The sequence below is a fragment of the Balaenoptera acutorostrata genome, chromosome 18, assembly GCF_949987535.1.
Source record: "Balaenoptera acutorostrata chromosome 18, mBalAcu1.1, whole genome shotgun sequence".
Lineage (NCBI taxonomy): Eukaryota > Metazoa > Chordata > Mammalia > Artiodactyla > Balaenopteridae > Balaenoptera > Balaenoptera acutorostrata.
Window position 1 is genome coordinate 701,304 of NC_080081.1, and position 19,222 is coordinate 720,525.

At 64.1% G+C, this 19,222-nt stretch overlaps 1 protein-coding gene across 14 annotated transcripts in view; it reads right to left on the bottom strand.

Moving 5' to 3' along the window:
- The window catches only part of MCF2L (MCF.2 cell line derived transforming sequence like), a 130,488-nt gene that overhangs the window by 33,203 nt on the left and 78,063 nt on the right, over nucleotides 1-19,222 (bottom strand). For all 14 annotated transcript variants that reach the window (XM_057533011.1, XM_057533012.1, XM_057533016.1 and 11 more), the window contains 3 exons: nucleotides 16,934-17,017; nucleotides 13,730-13,844; nucleotides 956-1,046 (listed from right to left, as the gene is read on the bottom strand). In XM_057533011.1, coding sequence (XP_057388994.1) covers nucleotides 956-1,046; nucleotides 13,730-13,844; nucleotides 16,934-17,017 — 290 coding nt within the window. The remainder of the gene's footprint in view (nucleotides 1-955; nucleotides 1,047-13,729; nucleotides 13,845-16,933; nucleotides 17,018-19,222) is intronic.

Genomic DNA, 19,222 nt, shown 5'->3' on the forward strand with positions numbered 1-19,222 from the left:
GACGAAGCGGGGACTGGGCAGCCCCAGGACGGGTTTGCACAGGACCCTGTCGGTCGTGAGCGTCGGGGCAGACACGGAGCCTGAAGGGAGGAGGGATCAGTCCTCCCGCCCCAGCCAGGCCCCAGCACGGCATCAGCCCCTCGGAGGCCAGGACAAGACCCAGAACAAGAGCCCGGGGGACCGTCACCCCACCCACAGGCGCTCGGGGCCACTCTGCCTGCAGACCAGCACACTTTCCGGGCCTCTGGCTGTGGGGTGGCAAGGGAGGGGGAAACTCAGCCTGGGGAGAAGCGCTCCGCACCCATCTCGGGAGCAGGGGCGAAGCCACTGCTGAAAATAAGACTGGGGGCTTTCTGCTGACTTCAGCTTCCCTCTTCAGCTGTTCCCACGGCTAAACACAGCACAGCAGCACCGCAGACCAGCGGCTCTTCCGCCGGCAGTCTGCGGACCAGGAGGGTCTCCACGTGGCCATGAGGGCCACCAAGGACGGCTACTAGTCTGACTTAGTCGTAAGACTAAAGAGACAGCCCGTTTAGAAGGAGGAAGTCACATAAGAAAAGCTGTTCAATATAATCCCAAACGTGTAGCCTGAAGGTTCCCGTGACACTCATCCCCCCTCAAGAACGACTGCACGGTGCGCCCTGAGCAGCTCACATACTCAGCGTCAGAAACAAACCAGCTGGTGAAATATAACACAGCCCCTGAGCGTTAACCCACTTGAGAACACACAGGCATGCACGCACACGTGCACAGGCGTGCACGCACACGTGTGCTAGCAGCTCGAGGAACCCAGGGAGGTGTGGGCTGGCCCTGCCCCAGGCCCCAGGCTAGCGCCCCGAGCTGGCGCCCCACCGAGCGGCACAGGCCAGAACCCAAAGTGCCAGCAGGCAGGAACGGCCGCGTCGCCCGCCCAGGAGGAGGGGGTGGGGGTCACGGGCGCGGTACCGACACTTACCGCTATTCTCAGGATGGACGCCTTGACCGAGGTCCATTTGTCCTGCCTGCGGTCTATGACCAGGATGAACCCGATGCCAGCATCCTGCAGGCTGAAAGGAGGAGAGAGCCGTGCTCAGTGTGCCGCTGGAGGACGGGCCTTCCCTGCCGTCCATCCCTGGGAAGAGCTCGGGGCAGACCGGCTCCGAGGGTCTCCTGTGACCCGCACGCTGCTCCACACTGCAAGGGGCACCGCGTGCCAGGAAAGCATCGAGCCACCTGCAGGGCTTCCCTGAGCTCGCGGGCGCCTTCCAGGGCTCGCTCTGACCCGAGACGGACGGACAGACTCTGTGTTGTTCATTTCCCAGCCTGACACCAACCCGCTCACGGCACAGAGAGGCAGGCAGGGCCCATGCTTCCTGCAGCCTAAGCTGCTCCAGTCAGAGCTGGTCATCTTCCCTTCCAAGCGGGCCGGCCGGCCCAGCCCTTCACAGTGAGCCTATGGCCCACACGTCACGCTCGTCCCAGCATCTGGGGTCCCCGAGTTCATCCACGACACAAAATCGCTCTTGAAGGCACGGCCACAGCTCGGGGAGAAAACCCGCGAGGCGCCCGGAGGTGCACGAGCGCCCGCTGGGGACGGGAGACGAGACGAGGCTTCTCGCGGCGGCGGCATCTGTGAGAAAGACGCTGAGCGCCCGGTAACGGTAGCCCCGTCCCCACTCGGCCTGCCGCGGCGTCTGAGTCACTGCGGAGACCAAGAGGCTTCTCCCCTTGGACAAGCCCGCCGCTGTGAGCCAACTGCGGGGCGGCAGTGCCCACGCCAGCCAAGCCGCGCGGAAGGGATGAGAAAGCAGGCTGAGGCTCTGACCGGAATGGCTAATTTCCAAGTCTCTGAACACGCCAACGGTTTAAATGAAAACCAGAAACACACGGGGCACATATAAATTATGCGGCTGGCGGCGGTGCTCTGCCAGCTGGGAACGTCATGTAACAAAAGTCGGAGCTGAAGCAGCCCAAATGCTCTGTCTCAGAGCAGCACCGGTGACGGAGACACACAGGGTCACGCCTGTGCGTGTGCCCCGCTGTGTGTCAGCACACCTGAGAGTGAAAGGCTCCACCTGTTCAGGGTCACCTGGTCCAGAGACAGTATAGGACTTCCGGGCAAAAGCACAAATAGATGTCAGCTTTGCTTTCTGCTGCTGACGTCAGAGTGCGCACAGCCAGGTCGATGACGGTCTCGGGGCCGACACGGCGCCCCCGACAGAACTGTCTTCTAATCGGGCTCAGCTCTCACGGAGGGAAGTTTTATTTTGTTTACCACTCGGGCTTAAGCGCCAGGTACCTGGGATCACAGCCGCCTTGCCCCGCACCCCCCATGCCGGGCAGCAGGCGCTCCACACGGACGGCGGCCCCAGGGCCTGATCTGGGCGGGCAGGGCAGTTGAAGCTGAGACGGCCCCGAAGCCTGGTCCTGGCTCTGGCCTGGGCGGTCAGGAGCCCGGGGCTCCTCGGTGTCACGGGCACACGCTTTCCTCTGGGCAGCCCCAGGCGGGCTTCTGAGCCCTCCCAGCCTTGGCCATGGGACCCGGGGCTCAGCCGCGGCCCCGGCCCGGCGCGAGAAGGCAGCGCATCGGGCGGCCGCGTGGGCCCCGCCCCGTCCACTCGCTGGTGCTCCGCTGAGACTGCCCCTCTCGGCGGCCCCTCCCCTGGGGGGACAAGCCCCACGCGGTCCCCTGACGACACCAACCACAGCGGCTTCTCCACAGGCTGTGTCTGCCCGCCTCCCCACCCTCCCTCCGCCTCACAGGGGAGCTGCCCTGCGGTCCGCGCTCGGGCCCAGCCGCCTGGCTCTCACTCTTCCTAAGGTGGAAGAGACTCGCTTCCCCTGAGCAGGCGGCCACCCTGCCAGGCACGGGCCCCGCCGGCACAGGGGGCTGAGACGCGCTCCCGGCCCACCGCCCGTGGGGGCTACCGAGAGGAGCACGGCCCAGGGGCGGGCGTCACGCGCGGGGGACACGGGCCTGGCACCACAAGCCGGGCCGGGCCGTTCCTCGGCGCCACCTGGACGGGCCACTCAGCCGAGAAGCAAAAGTGGGACCCGAACCGCGTCCACCTCCGGGGCTGCCGCGAGAGCAAAGCCTGACGATGGCGGCAAGCCCGCCACGCGCTCTATCCAGCGGCGGCGGCTGTGCGGCCGTCTCCCTTCCCCCGAGACACAGCTCGGGCGCTTGGGGACCAGGAGCGCGGCCCGGCTCCCCGTCACCCCGTGACCCCACAACAGGCCTCAGGGTGTCAGCTGTGGTTCTGGGCCCGGAACGTGCTCCCGTGGCCCCTGCGCTGACCCCGCTGCCCTCGGCGGCCTGTCACGCTCACGCACGAGCAGGGCCGGTGGCCTGGCCACTCCCGGAGCACGCGGCCCAGGGTCTCGCGCCCCACCGCCCGCATCACTTCACGTCCCCCTGCCACCCCCGTCCCTTGGGGTCTTTAACTCGCTCTGCGCATTTGAAAGCCTTACGGTAAAAAGTCTGCGACGTCAAAGCCTCTGTCACGACCTCAGCGGGCAGCGCTGACAGCAAACGCGATGAGGAGGCAAAGGCGCCAGCGACACAAAGAGAATTTCAAGAGAAATGCGAGGAACTCACTGGCTCCACAAAAACGTGTCCCGGAAGCCGGGTTTCCCAGCGAGGCAGCGGGCGGGCCGGCAGCTCCCGGCTCCCGGCGAATGAAAACACTCAGGCCCGGGCTCTGCGGTCATCCGCCTGCAGCCCCGCAGGTGCCCACTGGGGTCGTGCGACGGAAGGTGTGGCCGAGGCCCCGCCTGGGTCCCCCCCCCCACCCCGCAGGCACTGCACTGAAGCCTGGGGCTATTCTTCCTTCACTCCTCACAGTGAGCCAGAGGCACAGAGAGGCTAAGTCGTCCGCCCGGGAGTCACACAGCTGGGGAGCACAGACCCCCCAGGCCGAGTCCGCCCTGCGGGATAAAGCCGCCCTCCCTCCCGCCCACCCCTGGGCTGCCTCCTGTGTGGGGCCAGGCAGGGCCCCTCCTCCGCAGGGGACCCGGCCCCCGAGGCTGACGGTGACGACGCCCGTGCACCAGCACCTGGCTCGGGGCCACCAGAGCTCTCCTCCCTGCCCCTCTCCTGTCTCTGACCACGTTTCGGGAACGCTGGCTCAGAGGCACACAGGCGTAACAGAAGGCACCTTATGTAAGGACGTAGGGACCCTCCAAGGCCCCCTCTGTCCACATGACTGCAGCCCCAGAGCAAGGCCGTGTGATCCGCCCAGCCCCCAGGATCCAGGGCTCAGCACCCCGGGGGCCCGTCACTCCACCCTCCACCGCGCTAAGGAGGGTCCCGTCGGCCCGTCTCCCGCGTCCGTGACCTCACACGCCCAGGGGAGAGGGCGGGTGGTTGACGCTCAGGTTGTGCACGAGGCCGGCGCCCAGGGTCCCTCGTGCGCCAGGCCCCGGGGTGACTGCGCGGAGGGTGGTGGCAGCGGGGGAGGCTGGAGCAAGTAATCCAGAAACTGCAGCCACGCGGCCCTGTGGACGCACAGACATCAGCCCAGCAAGGGCTGGGGTCAGCAAGGTCCCAGCAGCCGCTCGGAGGGGCCAGCAGGTGGTTGCCCGGCCGCTGGGTGGGGCTGATGAGCTCACTTCTGGCCCAAACAATCAAAAAAGGCCCAGAGCTCGCGCAGGCCTGGCGTCCTCTCTAACACCCCAGGCCTGCCAGCTCCTCGGGGTGGCCCCGGGTGGCCTGAGGCACGGTCAGCGGTGGTCTGACCTCCCCTTCGCTGGGCGGGAGCCCGGGAACAAGGGCTGGGCTGGGTGGGTCCCCGCAGTGAGGCCGCGGTCACCCGGCGTCACCCTGACCAGTTCCCGCGTGGCTGCATCTTGTTCTCGGACCCAACGCATCACAGAGCACGACAGGCGGGGACACCAGGCCCGGCTTGGCCTTGCTCGGCCCGCGCGGAGCTCCCGGTGGGAAGGACCACGGCTGGGGTGAGGGTGAGCGTTCTCAGGGCCACCTGGACAGAGGCCAGCTAGGCGTGACACCAGGCGGGGGAAACAAGCCCAGCAACGGGGGCCAGCGGGCCAGGCAGGCCCTGGAAGGAGGCGCCGGCAGGCTGGCATCCATCCCAGACCGGCCTGGCAGGTGGCAGGGCAGTGCACCGCCAGGGGCCCGTGGGAGAGAAGGTCCCACCTCCTCCAGGGGCCCTGGCCAAGCAGGTGGGCCCTGGGGCTGTGCCAGCCCGCGGGGTGGGCAGGGGGTGGGCAGGCCAGGCAGGGGGCTGGGGTACGGGTGGAGGCTGCAGCTGGGGGTCGGGGGGCACCGCCTGGCTTGTAGAACACATGGGTTCAGGCAGAACCTGCCCCACCTTCCTGACTGCCCCCGCTACCCCACCTGACTGTACTTCTTTGCCCTTTCTTCTCTCTTTTCATCCCATGTTTTGACCCTGGTCTACAGAGGTTGCGAATGTTACAAAGATTTTATTTCCCTGTCTTCCTTTTGTAAGCGAGATGCCGTAGCCCGTTTCCTCTCTGCCTGTGACTTACCTGCCAGGTTCAAACACCGTGACTTTGAATGTAGCCCTGTGCATTCAAGCCTGAGCCTTTCTTTCCTGGCTGTCTCTTCCCTCTTCTTGTGATTCAAAAGCTGCACCTGTTATCATATCACGTGTGCAATATGGTTTTCTTAATGCTGGTCAGCTTTTCATCCCAGAAAGCACAACGGCAAGAAAAACGTCAGACCCTTTTAAAGAACTCTCCCACACTTCGTAACAACAGTACCATATCTGTTCTCAAGGCTACAGCAGCCCCGTCAGGGTCAGACGCACACAGGGGAGAGCAGGACAGGCCAGGGAGCGCTGACCTCACAGCAGGGCTGTCACCTCTTCCTCAGGACCCAAAGGGAACAGTCCACCTCTTACAAAAACACAGGGATTTCTCCAAAGAGCCTGAAAACTTGCATTTTTTGTTCTTTATATTTGAGTTGTTTTTTCCACATCAACATCAACGTGAACATACTCAAGACTTGTTTGAACCGACGCATGTGCAGTAGTAGGAGGGTCTCTCTTAGACAACAAAGAGGTCAACGTGCAGCCCCGTGCCCCGTCTACAGGGACCCACCTGGCACAGAAGGAAACTGGAGTATGTACATGTTTTTCAAAGACTGATTTTAATCTATCTCGAAACACAGCCTCCTCCAACAGATGATGGATGAACACAATGTGGTCAATCCATGCAATGGAGAATTACTCAGCCTTAAAAAGAAAGGAGATCCTGACACCTGCTACCACACTGGTGAACCTTGAGGACATGATGCTCAGTGACATAAGCCACCCCAGAGTGACAGATCCGGTCTGATTCCACTCACCGAGGTCCTTGGAAGAGTCAGATTCACAGAGACAGAAAGTGGACGGTGGGGCCCACGGCTCGGGGAGGGGAGGGGAGGGAGCGTTTCACGGGGACAGAGCTTCCGTTCTACAAGACGGCGAATTCTGGAGTCTGCCGCACGGCAGTGTGCGTGTAACACCACTGAGCTGCGCACTCGGAAACAGTTAGGACGGCGAGAAGTACGTGTATTTTCCCACAGCTAGAGAATTATGTTGGGGGAAAAACCCACCAAGCACAGAGCTTCCTTAATACATTAAAAAAAAAAAGACACACGTGCACATACACACAATCGGCCGCCTCTCTGTAACAGAGCGAACTGCTCCCCCGAGGGCATGAAGACGCCAGCACCACCTCGGCAAGTCCGGAACCCCTGCTACCTGGTCACCTGCCAGAGGCTCCACGCTGCTGCTGCAGCCCCAGCTGCCTGCCGTCTGGCTCCTGCCCTCCAAGTGGGTCCTGAGACCCAGCCGCTCCGCTGTCCCGACTCTGCTGCGCCCGGGGCTGCCTCAGGCACGTCCTCTGCACCCGGAGCTGAAACCCTAGATGAGGAGGCCTCTGGGCGTGGCGACCCCCCATGTGCACGAGCTGCTGGGTGCCTCCTGGCGCTCTGACGGCAGCGAGGGAGGGGCTCCCCAAGCCCACGCCCACCCCTCTTGGGCTCCCCTCACGGGGACCTGTCGCTGCTCCCAAGCAGGGCAGGGCCGCACCCCTCCTCCTGGGCGGGTCTCTCGCCCTTCCCCCCACAGGTGAAGGGCATGGCCGCTGTTAGCTGGATGCCGCCCCATCGCAGCCGCGTGCCCAACAGGTGGGGACATCCCACTTCCGGGCTGCCCGATGTGGCAGCCACTGGCCCCTGGGAACTGCAGGACGGCTAGCCCGGCCCAGGAACTGAGCTTTGACGTTTAGTTTCAATTTAAATGGCTACACGTGGCCAGTGGCTGTCACACTTGACGGTGGTGACAGAGAAAGATCATTACAACAAAGGAAGAGGTCTGAGCCGGGTAGCCTCTGGCTCCCCAGGAGAACAAGATCGGGAGGACAGAGAGACAGGACCCCTGTGGACAGGTTGCCCCAGCGGGCAGGGGTCCCTGAGCTTCAGGCCACGTGGGGCAACGGGCTGAGCCAGGCCACTGGACAGCAAATGGACAGCACACGGCAAGAACGGCCCTTTACTCGCTAATTACGCGAGCCGCGGGGAAGGATCAGCCCCGGCCAGGGCGCCTGAGAGCTGTTACAAACGGGATCACCTTCAAGGTGTCCGGCCTCAGAACGCACCACACCTGCCACGTGGGGGGCAAGGCTGCAGGAGGCGGAGGGGTGGTGGCCACAGGCTGGGGCTCCCCTGCCCGGTCCATCCACACCCGGGGCTGCAGCGCAGCCGCCGAAGGACGGGCAGGGCGCCGTCGACGAGGACGCCTGCCACACGCCGTCGGCCAGGAAGGGGCTGCGCTGTCCTGTCTCGCGGGGGCGCATTTGCACACGGACGGAGCGAGAGGCTTAACTGTGGTTTCCTGTGGGGAGCGTGAAAGCTAACGATTTTCCATGTATGCGTTTGAATTGCTCGGGACACGTTCATGCCACATTTTCTATCTTTATATTCAAAAGTCGACTGAAAATTCACATGGAAATCACAGCCACAGCGAGAAGTGAGGTGCTGCCAGGGGCTGAAGGCCGGGCGAGAGGCGGCCTCGCCGCAGGGCTTTGCATTAGGCGTGTCCCGAGCGCGCGGCTGGGAGCCTCAGAACGGCATTTACAACCCTGCTCCATCCCCGTGCGAGCTGCCTTTCCCCGTCACGTAGTCCACACAGCTGCATGTGGGGGGCACGTGTGTGCACGCGTGTGGTGTGCATGCTTGCGTGTGGTGTGCACACCCGCTCCTATGCACGTATGAGCGTTCGTGTCTGTGGTCTGTGATGCACACCTGCGTGCACACGTGTGATGTGCGATGCACACCTGTGTAAGTGTGCATGGTGTGTGATACACACCTGTGTGTACATGTGTATGGTGTGATGCACACCTGTGTGTGTACGTGTGTGGTCTGTGGTGCACAGCTGCGTGCACACGTGTGAGGTGATGCACACCTGTGTGTGCATGGTGTGTGATGCACGCCTGTGTGTGTGTGCATGGTGTGATGCACGCCTGTGTGTGTAAGTGTGCATGGTGTGTGATGCACGCCTGTGTGTGTAAGTGTGCATGGTGTGTGATGCACGCCTGTGTGTGTAAGTGTGCATGGTGTGTGATGCACGCCTGTGTGTGTAAGTGTGCATGGTGTGTGATGCACGCCTGCGTGTGGGTGACCTCTTTGCGTGCACCGCCCCTCGGGGTGAACGTGGCCCGCCTCGAAGCCAGACGGGAGATGTGCCTCTGCCTCCCGAGCAGCTGGGTGATCCGACCCGGGTCCATGGAAAGTCAGCGTCCTTATCGGCGTCAAGTAATCTAGGAGCCCCTGAGCTGCGTCGTCACCGGGCTGGGGAGGGACGGCAGCTGTGCAGGAAGGCGATCCTCGCGATGTTATCTCCCAAGCCCAGGGCAGGTAGGTGTGGGATGCCCCCAGGGACCCTGCAGGACTGCATGTGGAAGGGTGCCCAGGACGGCTAAATCTGTCCTTCAAAGAACAGCCAGAAACCTACTGTCTCAGTGCTGGCAGCCCTAAGACCCTACGACCTTGCGTGTGTGAGTGCACGCACGTGCCTGTGCATGTCATGTGTGTGTGTACACCTGCGCCCACGGGGGAAGCCGCCGGTGGCTGCCGTCACCAGGAGGGGAGGATCAGCTTGGAAACTTCGGTTTTGCCACAGGGAGGGGTGAGAGGGGGTCAGAGGTGGAGGGGGGTGGGGGGGACCGAGACTTCAGAATCGCGGGAGGAGGGGCCCTGGAGCCCGGCATCCCGGCTCCGTGACTCGCTCGCCATTCACTGGGTGCTGGACCCAAGCCCTGCATGGAGACACACGGCAGGTGTAAGTGAATCAAATGGTCACAATCTTTCTTTTTTTACTGGGCAATTTCCATCAGCATAGGCATGCTGTGATCTCCCTCATCTTAAAAGAAAACCTCGTCTGCCTCCCCCCCGTCCCTCACTGGCCATTTCCCCACCCCCCCCCCGAGAGCAAATCCTGGAAGGAGGTGTCCACACTCACTGCACTGGCTCTGATCCCTCTCCGTGACTGAGGTCCCCCCGACTGACACCCCCCCGGGGTCCTGTGAGGACCATCCCCCCTGACTGAGACCCCCCTGGTGGTCCTGTGAGGACCATCCCCCCTGACTGAGACCCCCCCCCGGGGGTCCTGTGAGGACCATCCCCCCTGACTGAGACCCCTCCCGGGGGTTCTGTGAGGACCATCCCCCCTGCCAGAGGTCCCCTCACCTCCCGTAAGTCACCGTCGGCGGGGGCTCCCCTCTTCCCGCCCCCCCATCCTTCACCCCCTTTCGCTTTGTTTTTCTTCTTTGGCAACCCACACTCCTTGCATCCCGTTTAATTTTCTGAGACCATGAGATGCAGGACTTTACCTGTTTTGTTCCCTGCCAGGTCCCAAGTGTGTCCAGCACCGGCCGATCCTCACGGCGGTGACCTGAGCAGCTCCCTCTGCCGTGTGCACCCCCCGTGCACCCCCCGACCCCCGGCAGGAGTTCTGCTGAGGTCACAGCCACTCCTCGGGCAGGGCCTGGGGGTCACGGTCACATGTCCTCGGACTTGTCCCCACCGGCCTGGCAGATGGTGGTGATCAAGCCCCAGAGGAACCGCAAGGGTTGTAGGCATCGGAGTGGGAAGCTGGCCCCTGAGCCACGACGGGCTCCCAGGACCAGCCCCGCGGTGCGGCCGCGGACCCGCCAGCTGAGAAATCACCAAGGCAGCCCAGCTTCTCTTGTGGAGGCATTTCCAAGTTCATGTGCATCCGGTGCATCCAGACGGGGGCCGTCCGGCAGCGTAAGGTTTCGAGATGACCCACGACTGTGAACCAGACGTAACCTGGGGCTCCTGTCCTCTGCGTGTAATAACGGGACGAGCGCTACGCGCAGGAGGGTGTGTTTTTCAGAGGACAGAGGGACGCTCGGGGCCGACGGCAGGAGGCAGCGTCTCTCAGAAGCAGCCGCACGAGATGTCTGTCCACGTGATTTGCGTTGACCTTACAGCGCGCCTGGTCCCAGATCTCACCCTCCCGCGTGGAGGCCGTGCCGGCGCCGGGTCGTCTAGGGTAAGCCCGGCCCGTGCGGGGGGCAGGGGGGGTTCCCCCTTTTCTTGGGGCCGGCAGTGCTGGCTGCGTCCGCCAGGCGGCAGCCCCTCCCTCCCTGGGTTCCCGCAGGAGGGGAGCCCTTGGAGGGCAGCGCCCGGCCCTGCTTGACCCACAGACACCGAGTGTCTCCCCCCCGCCCCGAGACGTGCATTGAATCTTCTGGAAACGCAGCTGCCTGTGAGCTGATGGGCGACACCCTTCCGTACCCTTAGGAGGTCCCCCAAATCCGCCCTCGCTCGGGGCTGATCCCCCCACACCCCCAGGAGCCGGCCCAACAGCGCTGCGGCCAAGGGCTCGGAACGCGGCCCCTGCCCGCCTCCCTGACAGCCTGCTGGGCAGCTGCCCCTCCCCTGCTGGCCCGGCGCCCAGCTGCGAAAGGACGGTGTCGGGCGCTGCCGCCGGGGGTTCACCCTGTGTGAGAGGGCGTCGGGGCCACGGGACCCCCCACCATCCTCCGTCAGGAGGAAGAGACGTGAACAGGACACACGCCGACCACCACGCCGCATGCATCTCCCTGGAGACAGAGCCCACGGGTCTGGGCTGCACACGCTCAAGCCGGCCCCGTGGCCAGGTCCACAGCACCATAGCCCCGCCAGGTACAAGGAACCCACCGTCACTCCTCAGCTTCAGGGGGAACGTGTCTCTTGCCCTTGCATCCGAGGGCAGATTCTGTTTGTGACCTTGGAGACCAAGGTTTGGAGAGGTTCCACTGCACCGGGGTGAGAAGCCCTTAAAGAAGGAGCGAAACACAGGTGCTGGTCCCACCTGAAGGGGAGGTGAGTGTGCGGCGGTGAGGGACGCGGGGGGAGCCTCAGTCCCGCCAGGCCGCGGCCTGACTTCACCCCCTGAGCTGGCTTTGCTCTCTGCAGACGAAGCCCATTTGTCCAGGAAATATTTACCAAGGAACCACCTGCTGCTCTTGGGACCTGCGTGCAGGGCAGACACAGACCAACGCCGCGCTGTCAGCTAACAGGGACACTGCAGGTAAGCCCGTGAAGCCAGGGGGCCAGTGCGCCGGGGCCCGGGGTGGCGGGTGTGACGGAGGGCCCACCAGAGGAGGGGGCCTGCAGCCCGAAGAGGAACCACCAGGGCCGAGGGGGCGAGTGCAAAGGCCCCGAGGCCAGGAGGCCCGAGGAACAGCAGCGCTAGCGAGAGTGGTGACCGGGGCGGGGAGGGGCCGAGAGGGCACAGGGCTTGGCCTGCTGCGTCCGGGCGAAGGCTCACCTCTGAGCCCGCTGTTGACACTGCCGGACAGAAAGGGACCTCGGACCTTTCCAAACCCGAGAGTGACCTGAAACCTGAGATTCCCCCACCGAATCGGGGGGGAGGGTCACCCCAGCGAACCACTGTAGGTGGGCAGTGGGAGACCACACAGAGCAGCCCCGTGGCCCTTGTTCAGCCTGCACTGAGCGGCCCGGTCACTGCGGCAACGCCGCCCGCCGGCCACCGAGTCCAGGGCCGGCCACCGCCTCGGCGGGGGCGGCAGGGCCGTGACTGTAGCTACGGAGAAGGCTCATGGCAGCTTCTAACCGCAGGACTTCGGACCGTACGTCCCTACGCAGGGGCCGGAGGGGGAAGAGACAGAGACGAGGTGGCAGCGAGGAGGCCACGGGGGTCTCCAGGCCCCTCGACGAGCGCAGAGCCCGCCCGCCCTTGCCCATGCCCCTGAGTCATCTGACCCTGCCCACCGGCGGTTCAGCAAAGACGGGCGGGCGCCCGGCCGGCTCCACACAGGGCTGTGACGCGGACATGGGCACAAACCTCCACGGAGCGCAGGCGGCCTCGCTCACGGCTCACGGCTGTCGGACTGAGAACAGTGACTCGGACCCCTCCCTGGGCAGCGTCCACACGGACCTCACTGCACCGTGAGCTCCACTGCCTGGTCTGAGACAGGCCTGGGGACCACGGGAGATGGGGGAAAAGCCGGCCACAGGGGGACAAGAGACACGGGGTGGGGGGGTCACAGAGCGGGGGAGGAGGGCCACGCCTCACCTGGACGTGGAATGCCCACCCCTGGGACGTGTCATGGAGGGGAGCTGGGGAGCTGGCCACAAGCCCGCCCCCCAGAGGGCCAGTGAGACCCCTGGGGGGGCCCACGGTCAGCCACCAACGCCCGCCGTCTTCTTGTTAAATCACTGACTGCCTGAAACCGGTGCCGAGTGCAGCTGCCCCTCCTCTTGCTGGCCTGTCCCCGGTGTCCCACCGCCAAGGCTGTGCGGCTTTTCTGCGTCTCACTGCTGGGCGCGCTGAGAGCTGGACCCACCGTCCCGGGTCCCCCTCCCCCAAGGACACCCCCTGTGCCGCTCCACGTGGGCAGCGTACACCTTCCCGCCACTCTCCAGACCCTCGAACCTACTCAAGCATCGTCCCCCAAGGTCCAGGGCCTTGTCCATGGCCTTCCTGGCTGTAACTTCAAGGGAGAAGACAAATGGAGATGCTTTGCAGGGTCGCAAGCCCCCAAGAAGCCCCTCGAGGGGGCACGGCCAGCCCAAGGGGCCCTTAAGGAAGGCCACGCACTCCCAGGACAGTGGCCGAACCTCCCGTCTCAGCTCGGCCACCCGGAGCCCGGCCCAGCGAGTTGGGTACAGAGAAGGACGGAGACGGTGGCCACCCTAACCCAAGCCTAACAAGAGACCCCACCCCGTGGGACCCAGGGCGCGTCGTCCGGCTCTCTCTGCCAAGTGACCTTCACCACCCACGTCCGTCGGGAGGGCTCCCCCAGCTTAACAGCTCCACCCCGCAGACATCTGGAAGGATCTCCCCCAGTCTCCCCCTTCCCCCAGCACCGATCGGTGCTGACGGGACGACACTGACCAGCAGTTTCTGTAGGACAGGTGTCGGGCGGTCAAACTCGCTGCGGGTCTGTTTCCCAGATTAGACTTAATTCACCGAGCTGTGACCCGCCTTCCGAAACCCGACGGAGGGAGAGTCTGACGGCACCCACGTCCCCAGTGCCTTAGCGGGGCAGCCGCTCGTCTGCTGGGCGGGAGGTCCGCACCCTCACCCCTTCCAGGGGGGGCCCCCGGGCAGCATCAGCCCCCCGCCCCTCGGCTCCTGGGTGCCACACCGCCCAGCACGGCCGTGGGCTCGGAGGAGGTCTCCCTACCTTTCTGGAGGACGGACCCAGTTCTGCTTGTAATACAACAGAGTGACCCTTCCACACGCACCTGGGGATGCTGGTGAGATAGGTCATGACATTCTGGAAGTCCTTGTCGGGGACGTCGCCGAAGGCCGGGTAGTCGGGGAAGGTGATGACGGGGCTGCCGTCCTGCCCCCGCCCACCTGGGGAGAGAGAAGACCAGCACTGAGCACGGGGGTCGCGGGGGCTGCTCCCAGGTCTCAGCTGGACAGTCATTTTCCAGAATGAAACTCACTTTCCATGTTTTGTTTTTTTTTTTGTTTTTTTTTTTTTGATGTAGACCATTTTTAAAGTCTTTATTGAATTTGTTACAATATTGCTTCTGTTTTTACGTTTTGTTTTTTTGGCCGCAGGCATGTGGGATCTTAGCTCCCCGACCAGGGATCAAACCCACACCCCTTGCACTGGAAGGTGAAGTCTTAACCACCGGACCACCAGGAAAGTCCCTTCCATGTCTTTCATTATGAGAGAAACGTGTGCTGTCGATGGAAATATTTGGAATGAAGAGATGAGCTGAAACAAGCACCCGCTATTCTGCCACCGCGGGAGCATCGCGGCAGCATGTTTCCTCCCAAACCCACTTCCGTGCGCTTTTGCGTGTGACAGACCGCGCTGAACAGAAAGCTGGCATCCTGCTTCCTTCCTGACGGCGTGGACGTTTTCCACGCTCCACAGGTGACGCGACGCGCATTTAAACACTGCACGTGCCATCAGGCTGCAGCCCGACTGCCCGCCCGCCCCGTGGCGGCTTCGGGCAGACAGTTCCCGTCTGATGGGGGTCATCCCTTCGGCACGTGTGTGGGGAGGCACAGGTGGAACCGGCGGGGGGGCACTTTTCCCAGGGGAGGCGCACCCGACGCAGTTCCCGAGGGAAGACGAGGCAGCGGCCTTGGATCTGGGAAGGTGAGCACGGCTCCCCAGGGCCAGGCAGTCGGGAGGGCGGGCGTGGAGATGCAGGCTGCGAGGCTGGGCCGAGCTGTCCCACCGACGACCCGCAGCAGTGCGGAGGCCGGGAGGTGAGGCCAGGCGTGGTCTGCGGCCGGCCGGTGCCCTGGGCGGCAGGAGGTGGCCACCGCTGCTCCTCCGGGGCTGGGTCCTTCCCTCTTCCCTTTGAACCGAGGCTGGCCTGGCCCATCCGAGGTGGCAGAAGTGATGCCGCGTGACTCTCAAGGCTGGTCAGACAGCCTGATACAGGCGAGCACCTGGGGCCCCTTACGAGGGCAGACCCGGCTGACCCCCGAAGACCTCTCACTCTGTCCACACCAGCATGCTCTGGTGTCCACTGGCAGCGTCTGGGCAGTTCTGGTCGTCACTCTGGGGGGTGCTGGCCTCCAGTGGGTGCAGGGCAGGGTCGCTGCTCTATGTCTTACAATGTGGGACAGCCCCACGGGAGAGCCGGCCCCCCAGTGTCAGCGGTGCTGGGCTGCGAAGCCAGCCACCCTGACCTTCGCACACAGACACCCCGGCAGGAGGTTACGGCAGTTTGGTCCAGGGCAGGCGGTGGGCACCGTGGTAACTGGCCAGGGCGTCCTCACGCTGGGAGGTGGGCAGCTGGGTGTCCTGGCGGGCGGGAGAGGGATGGAGAGGACGAGGGCCACCCCCGCCACCGGGCCCTGCTTGGCCAACCCGCACGGGGTGTCCGCAAAAACCCAGGACGGTCCAGCTTTGTTTCAGACGTTGAAGCTCAAGATGTGTTGTCTTCTAACCAATTCCCAGACTTGACGACGTGAACCAACCCGGTCCGTCGGCTCTCGCTCTGCAGGTTGGGATGGCGGCAGGCTTGGTGGTCCTCAGCTCAGGGCCTTGCCACCCGCCTGTGGGCTCGCCTGAGCCCGGGGTCACCTTCCAGCCTCCCTCAGGTGCTGGCAGAATCCCCTCCCGTGGCTGTAGGGCTGGGGTCGCTCTCTGCCCCCCTCGGCCGCCCACCTTCCTCCAGACACCCCCCCACAGCCCAGGCCGGCGGGGGGGTATCTTGGTCACATCAGCTCCCTTGTCCTTGGCCCCCCGTGTGCTGGGGGACCTGGGGCCTGTGAGGCCCAGTGGTCAGCGACCTTGTAGCCGCCGGGCTGGGGCCGTGGTTACTTGCGCAAAACCCCCTCCCCGAGCACCCGGCGGCCTCTGAATAACAAGAGGGGTGTCTGGGGGTCAGGGCCCCCCTGGGGTCTCCTCCTGAGGGCAGCGGGTGAAGACCTGAAGGAAGGTCAAGGTCATGACCCTGTCCTGTTGGGGACTTTTGTTTCTCAGAAGGACACCCCACTCTCTCTCCTTCCTCCGTGAGGTGGGCGCCCCCTGCGGTGGTGGTCCCTCCAGGAAGAGCAGGATGCCGTCTCCGCTGACAAACCACAGAGGCTCAGCTTTCCTGCTCACGGGGCTCGGGCCTCAAGAGGCACTTAAACCCCAGAGCGACACCGCGGGTCCATGTGCAGGGGGGCAGGTGGGCCAGAGCCACACAGGGCACGGCCTGGGGAGCAGCTCCTGGCACCAAGGGACGGGCAGGTGAGCCCGGGGGCGCAGGACTGGCTCTCGGAGCTCAGGAGAGACCCCAACCTGCTGGCCAGGGGAAAGGCCGTGAGCAGGGGGCCTTCGTCCTCGGGCCCCTGACGGACAGCACAGGGAGGCTTGGTGGGCAGGCCTGCCCAAGGGAGGGGCGGCCACCCCACTCCAGGCACTGCTCTCGTGCAACCGTCACGGCCTTTGCAGGCCCGAGGCACCAACACCTCGGCCGGCTGGGTAGGACAGCAAGATGTCCCTGCCGGGTGGAGACAGAACCTGGATCCCAGGGGAGGGTGGCAGGTGGACAGGGGCCGGAGATACAGAGCGACCCCAGAACAGGCTTGTGGGCAGTGCCAGCCCCTCGCCCATGCCGGTGGCACCCCAGGGGCTTCTCCCAGAAGGCGGAGCCACAGAAGCCAGACCCCAGGCCCTGGACACTGCACGGCGGCGAGTATGCCACACCTGCACCTCCTCCCGTCCCAGGAAAGCTCTGGAAGCCAGGAGACTGCAGCCAGGAGCACTCGGGCCGCGCCCCCCGGGGGACCCAGCTGACCCCTGGCCGGCACTTGCCGGCCCTGAGCTGCCCTCGTCACAGGCATCAGTGCCATGGGGGGCGGGCTGCACCGCACGGATTGTCCCCAGGCCCCACGACGCGGTCACGGAGGACCAGGAGGCCGACCGCTTGGCCGAGCACACCGCCCCCGCCGCCCCCGTCACACGCCCTTGCCTTCGCACTCACCAGACAGGTAAGCAAAGCGCTTCTGCAGTTGGTCCTGGATGTCGGCAGCACAGAGTGGGCTGATGTCGTGGTGCATGATTTCATCTGCGGGGAGAGCAGAGCAGACGGAAACACGCTGTCATTTGGAGGAAATGGCCTCCCGAGCTACGTCTGGGTCAGCCCCACCGCAGACACTCGAGGGTCCAGCGGTCACGGGCCTGGAAAAAGGGATTCCAGTTTCCAGTACAGAAACCTTTGTTTCTCAGAGCACAGAAAGCTGTGCGCTGAGTGATTCATCAATATTTAAAGCGTGGTGTGTGTCAGAAGCAGAGAGAAAGGCGGAGGGAGTGGAGGAAGGGACAGGGAGGGAGAGAGGGGGGACAGGGAGGGACAGGGAGGGACACGGAGAGAGAGGGAGAGGGAGGGACATGGAGGGACAGGGAGGGAGAGAGAGGGGGACAGGGAGGGACAGAGGGGGACAGGGAGGGACACAGAGGGAGAGGGAGGGACACGGAGGGACAGAGGGGGACAGGGAAGGACAGGGAGGGAGAGAGAAGGATAGGCGGGCAGAGGGGAGGTCGGGGGGAGCGGGGCAGGACCAGGAGCTGGAGGACTGACCCCGAGACAAGTGCTCAGGGAGCAGACACGCTTTGGTCTGAGAGCACCTACCGACGTCCTGGAAGTGGCTGGGCCACCCTTGGGGTTCTCGCCTGCTGTCTATGCAACAACCCACTGGTCAGAGTGGAAACCTGGCCATGGCGGTGGGTTCAGACACACATGCCTGGAGCCTCACCCCAGCCTCACACTGACCCTGAGCAGGGCGCTGAGCCCGGTCCTGACAGCCGCAAGTCCTAGATCAGGGCCCGGAGTGACCCAGTCACAGCCTAGAGGCGCTGACCAGAAACAAAAGGTTTAGCAAGACTCCTGGCGGAACCCAGACACGGACGGGGTCTGGGTCCGTGCTGGGGCACCAGCAAGTGGCCACAGAGCCGGGGTGCCCGGGGGCCTTCGGGGACCTGTGTCTCTAGTTGCTGCCAGGTTGGTACCACGTGACCGACGGCCCACGTCTCGTGTCTCCAGACCCGGGTGTCCTGGAGAGTCTGCAGCCTTGAATGTTGACACAACTTCTCCACAGAGACTACAACTCACAAATGGCTTGAAAGTCAGCTCTCCTACACCCAGGAGAAGACCCAGGCCCCCAGGGCCCGGAGATTCGGGTCACGGAGACAGTGAAACGCCCTCCGAGCGGATGAGCCTCCGTCCTGCAGACCAGCGAGCACGGGCAGGTGGCACGACGGAACGCACAGGCGGGTCCCCAGATCCGGGCTGTCATTTGTGGAGCTGCCGAGACCCATGGCTGGCTGCCCTGTGACTCTGCCTGGCGCTGACGAGGACGTGACGGGGGCCGTGTCCCGGGGCCACTCGTCCCGACAGAGCTGCAGCACGTTCAGGGTCAGGGACTGAATGCCGGGTCACACTCAGAAACCTCAGAGGCCACGACTCTGCCAGCTCCACGGGCAGCTCGGGGCCACGCCACCTCCCCTGTGCAGGGAAACGTCTCACCAGCGGCTTTTTTTTTTTTTTTTTAAAGATTGATTGATTGATTGCTATGTTGGGTCTTCGTTTCTGTGCGAGGGCTTTCTCTAGTTGCGGCGAGCGGGGGCCACTCTTCATCGCGGTGCGCGGGCCTCTCACTATCGTGGCCTCTCTTGTTGCGGAGCACAGGCTCCAGATGCGCAGGCTCAGTAGTTGTGGCGCACGGGCCCAGTTGCTCCGCGGCATGTGGGATCTTCCCAGACCAGGGCTCGAACCCGTGTCCCCTGCATTGGCAGGCGGATTCTCAACCACTGCACCACCAGGGAAGCCCCCAGCGGCTTTTTTTTGTGGAAGAAAAACAGGGCTGGAAACAAGTGCTAAAAGAAAACCTGAAATGTTTTTAATTCCAGACGAGGTGGTTTATGGCCGTCACACCTCGTTTATTTAGAACACACGTCAGGTGCGATGGGCAGGCAGCTGCACGGAGGCTGGGAGGCCAGATTTTACGCTGCCCACGCTGTCGAGCATGGACCCCGTTCTCCTCAAATCCGGCCTCTGCCCGCCGGGGACAAGCGCGTCATTGAGACGGACCCCCAGGGAAGTGGGGTCGCCCTCAAGCTTGGAGAGGAGACATGCGGGGCTGCAGAAACCAGCACGGATGCTGCGAGCTGTTAAGTCCCCTGACCGGCGTGGACGCTGGGACGGGCAGTTCCCCAGGCCTCGCGAGACTGCCCTCAGCCCGCAGACCCCCCAGGACCACATGGAGGCTCCGAC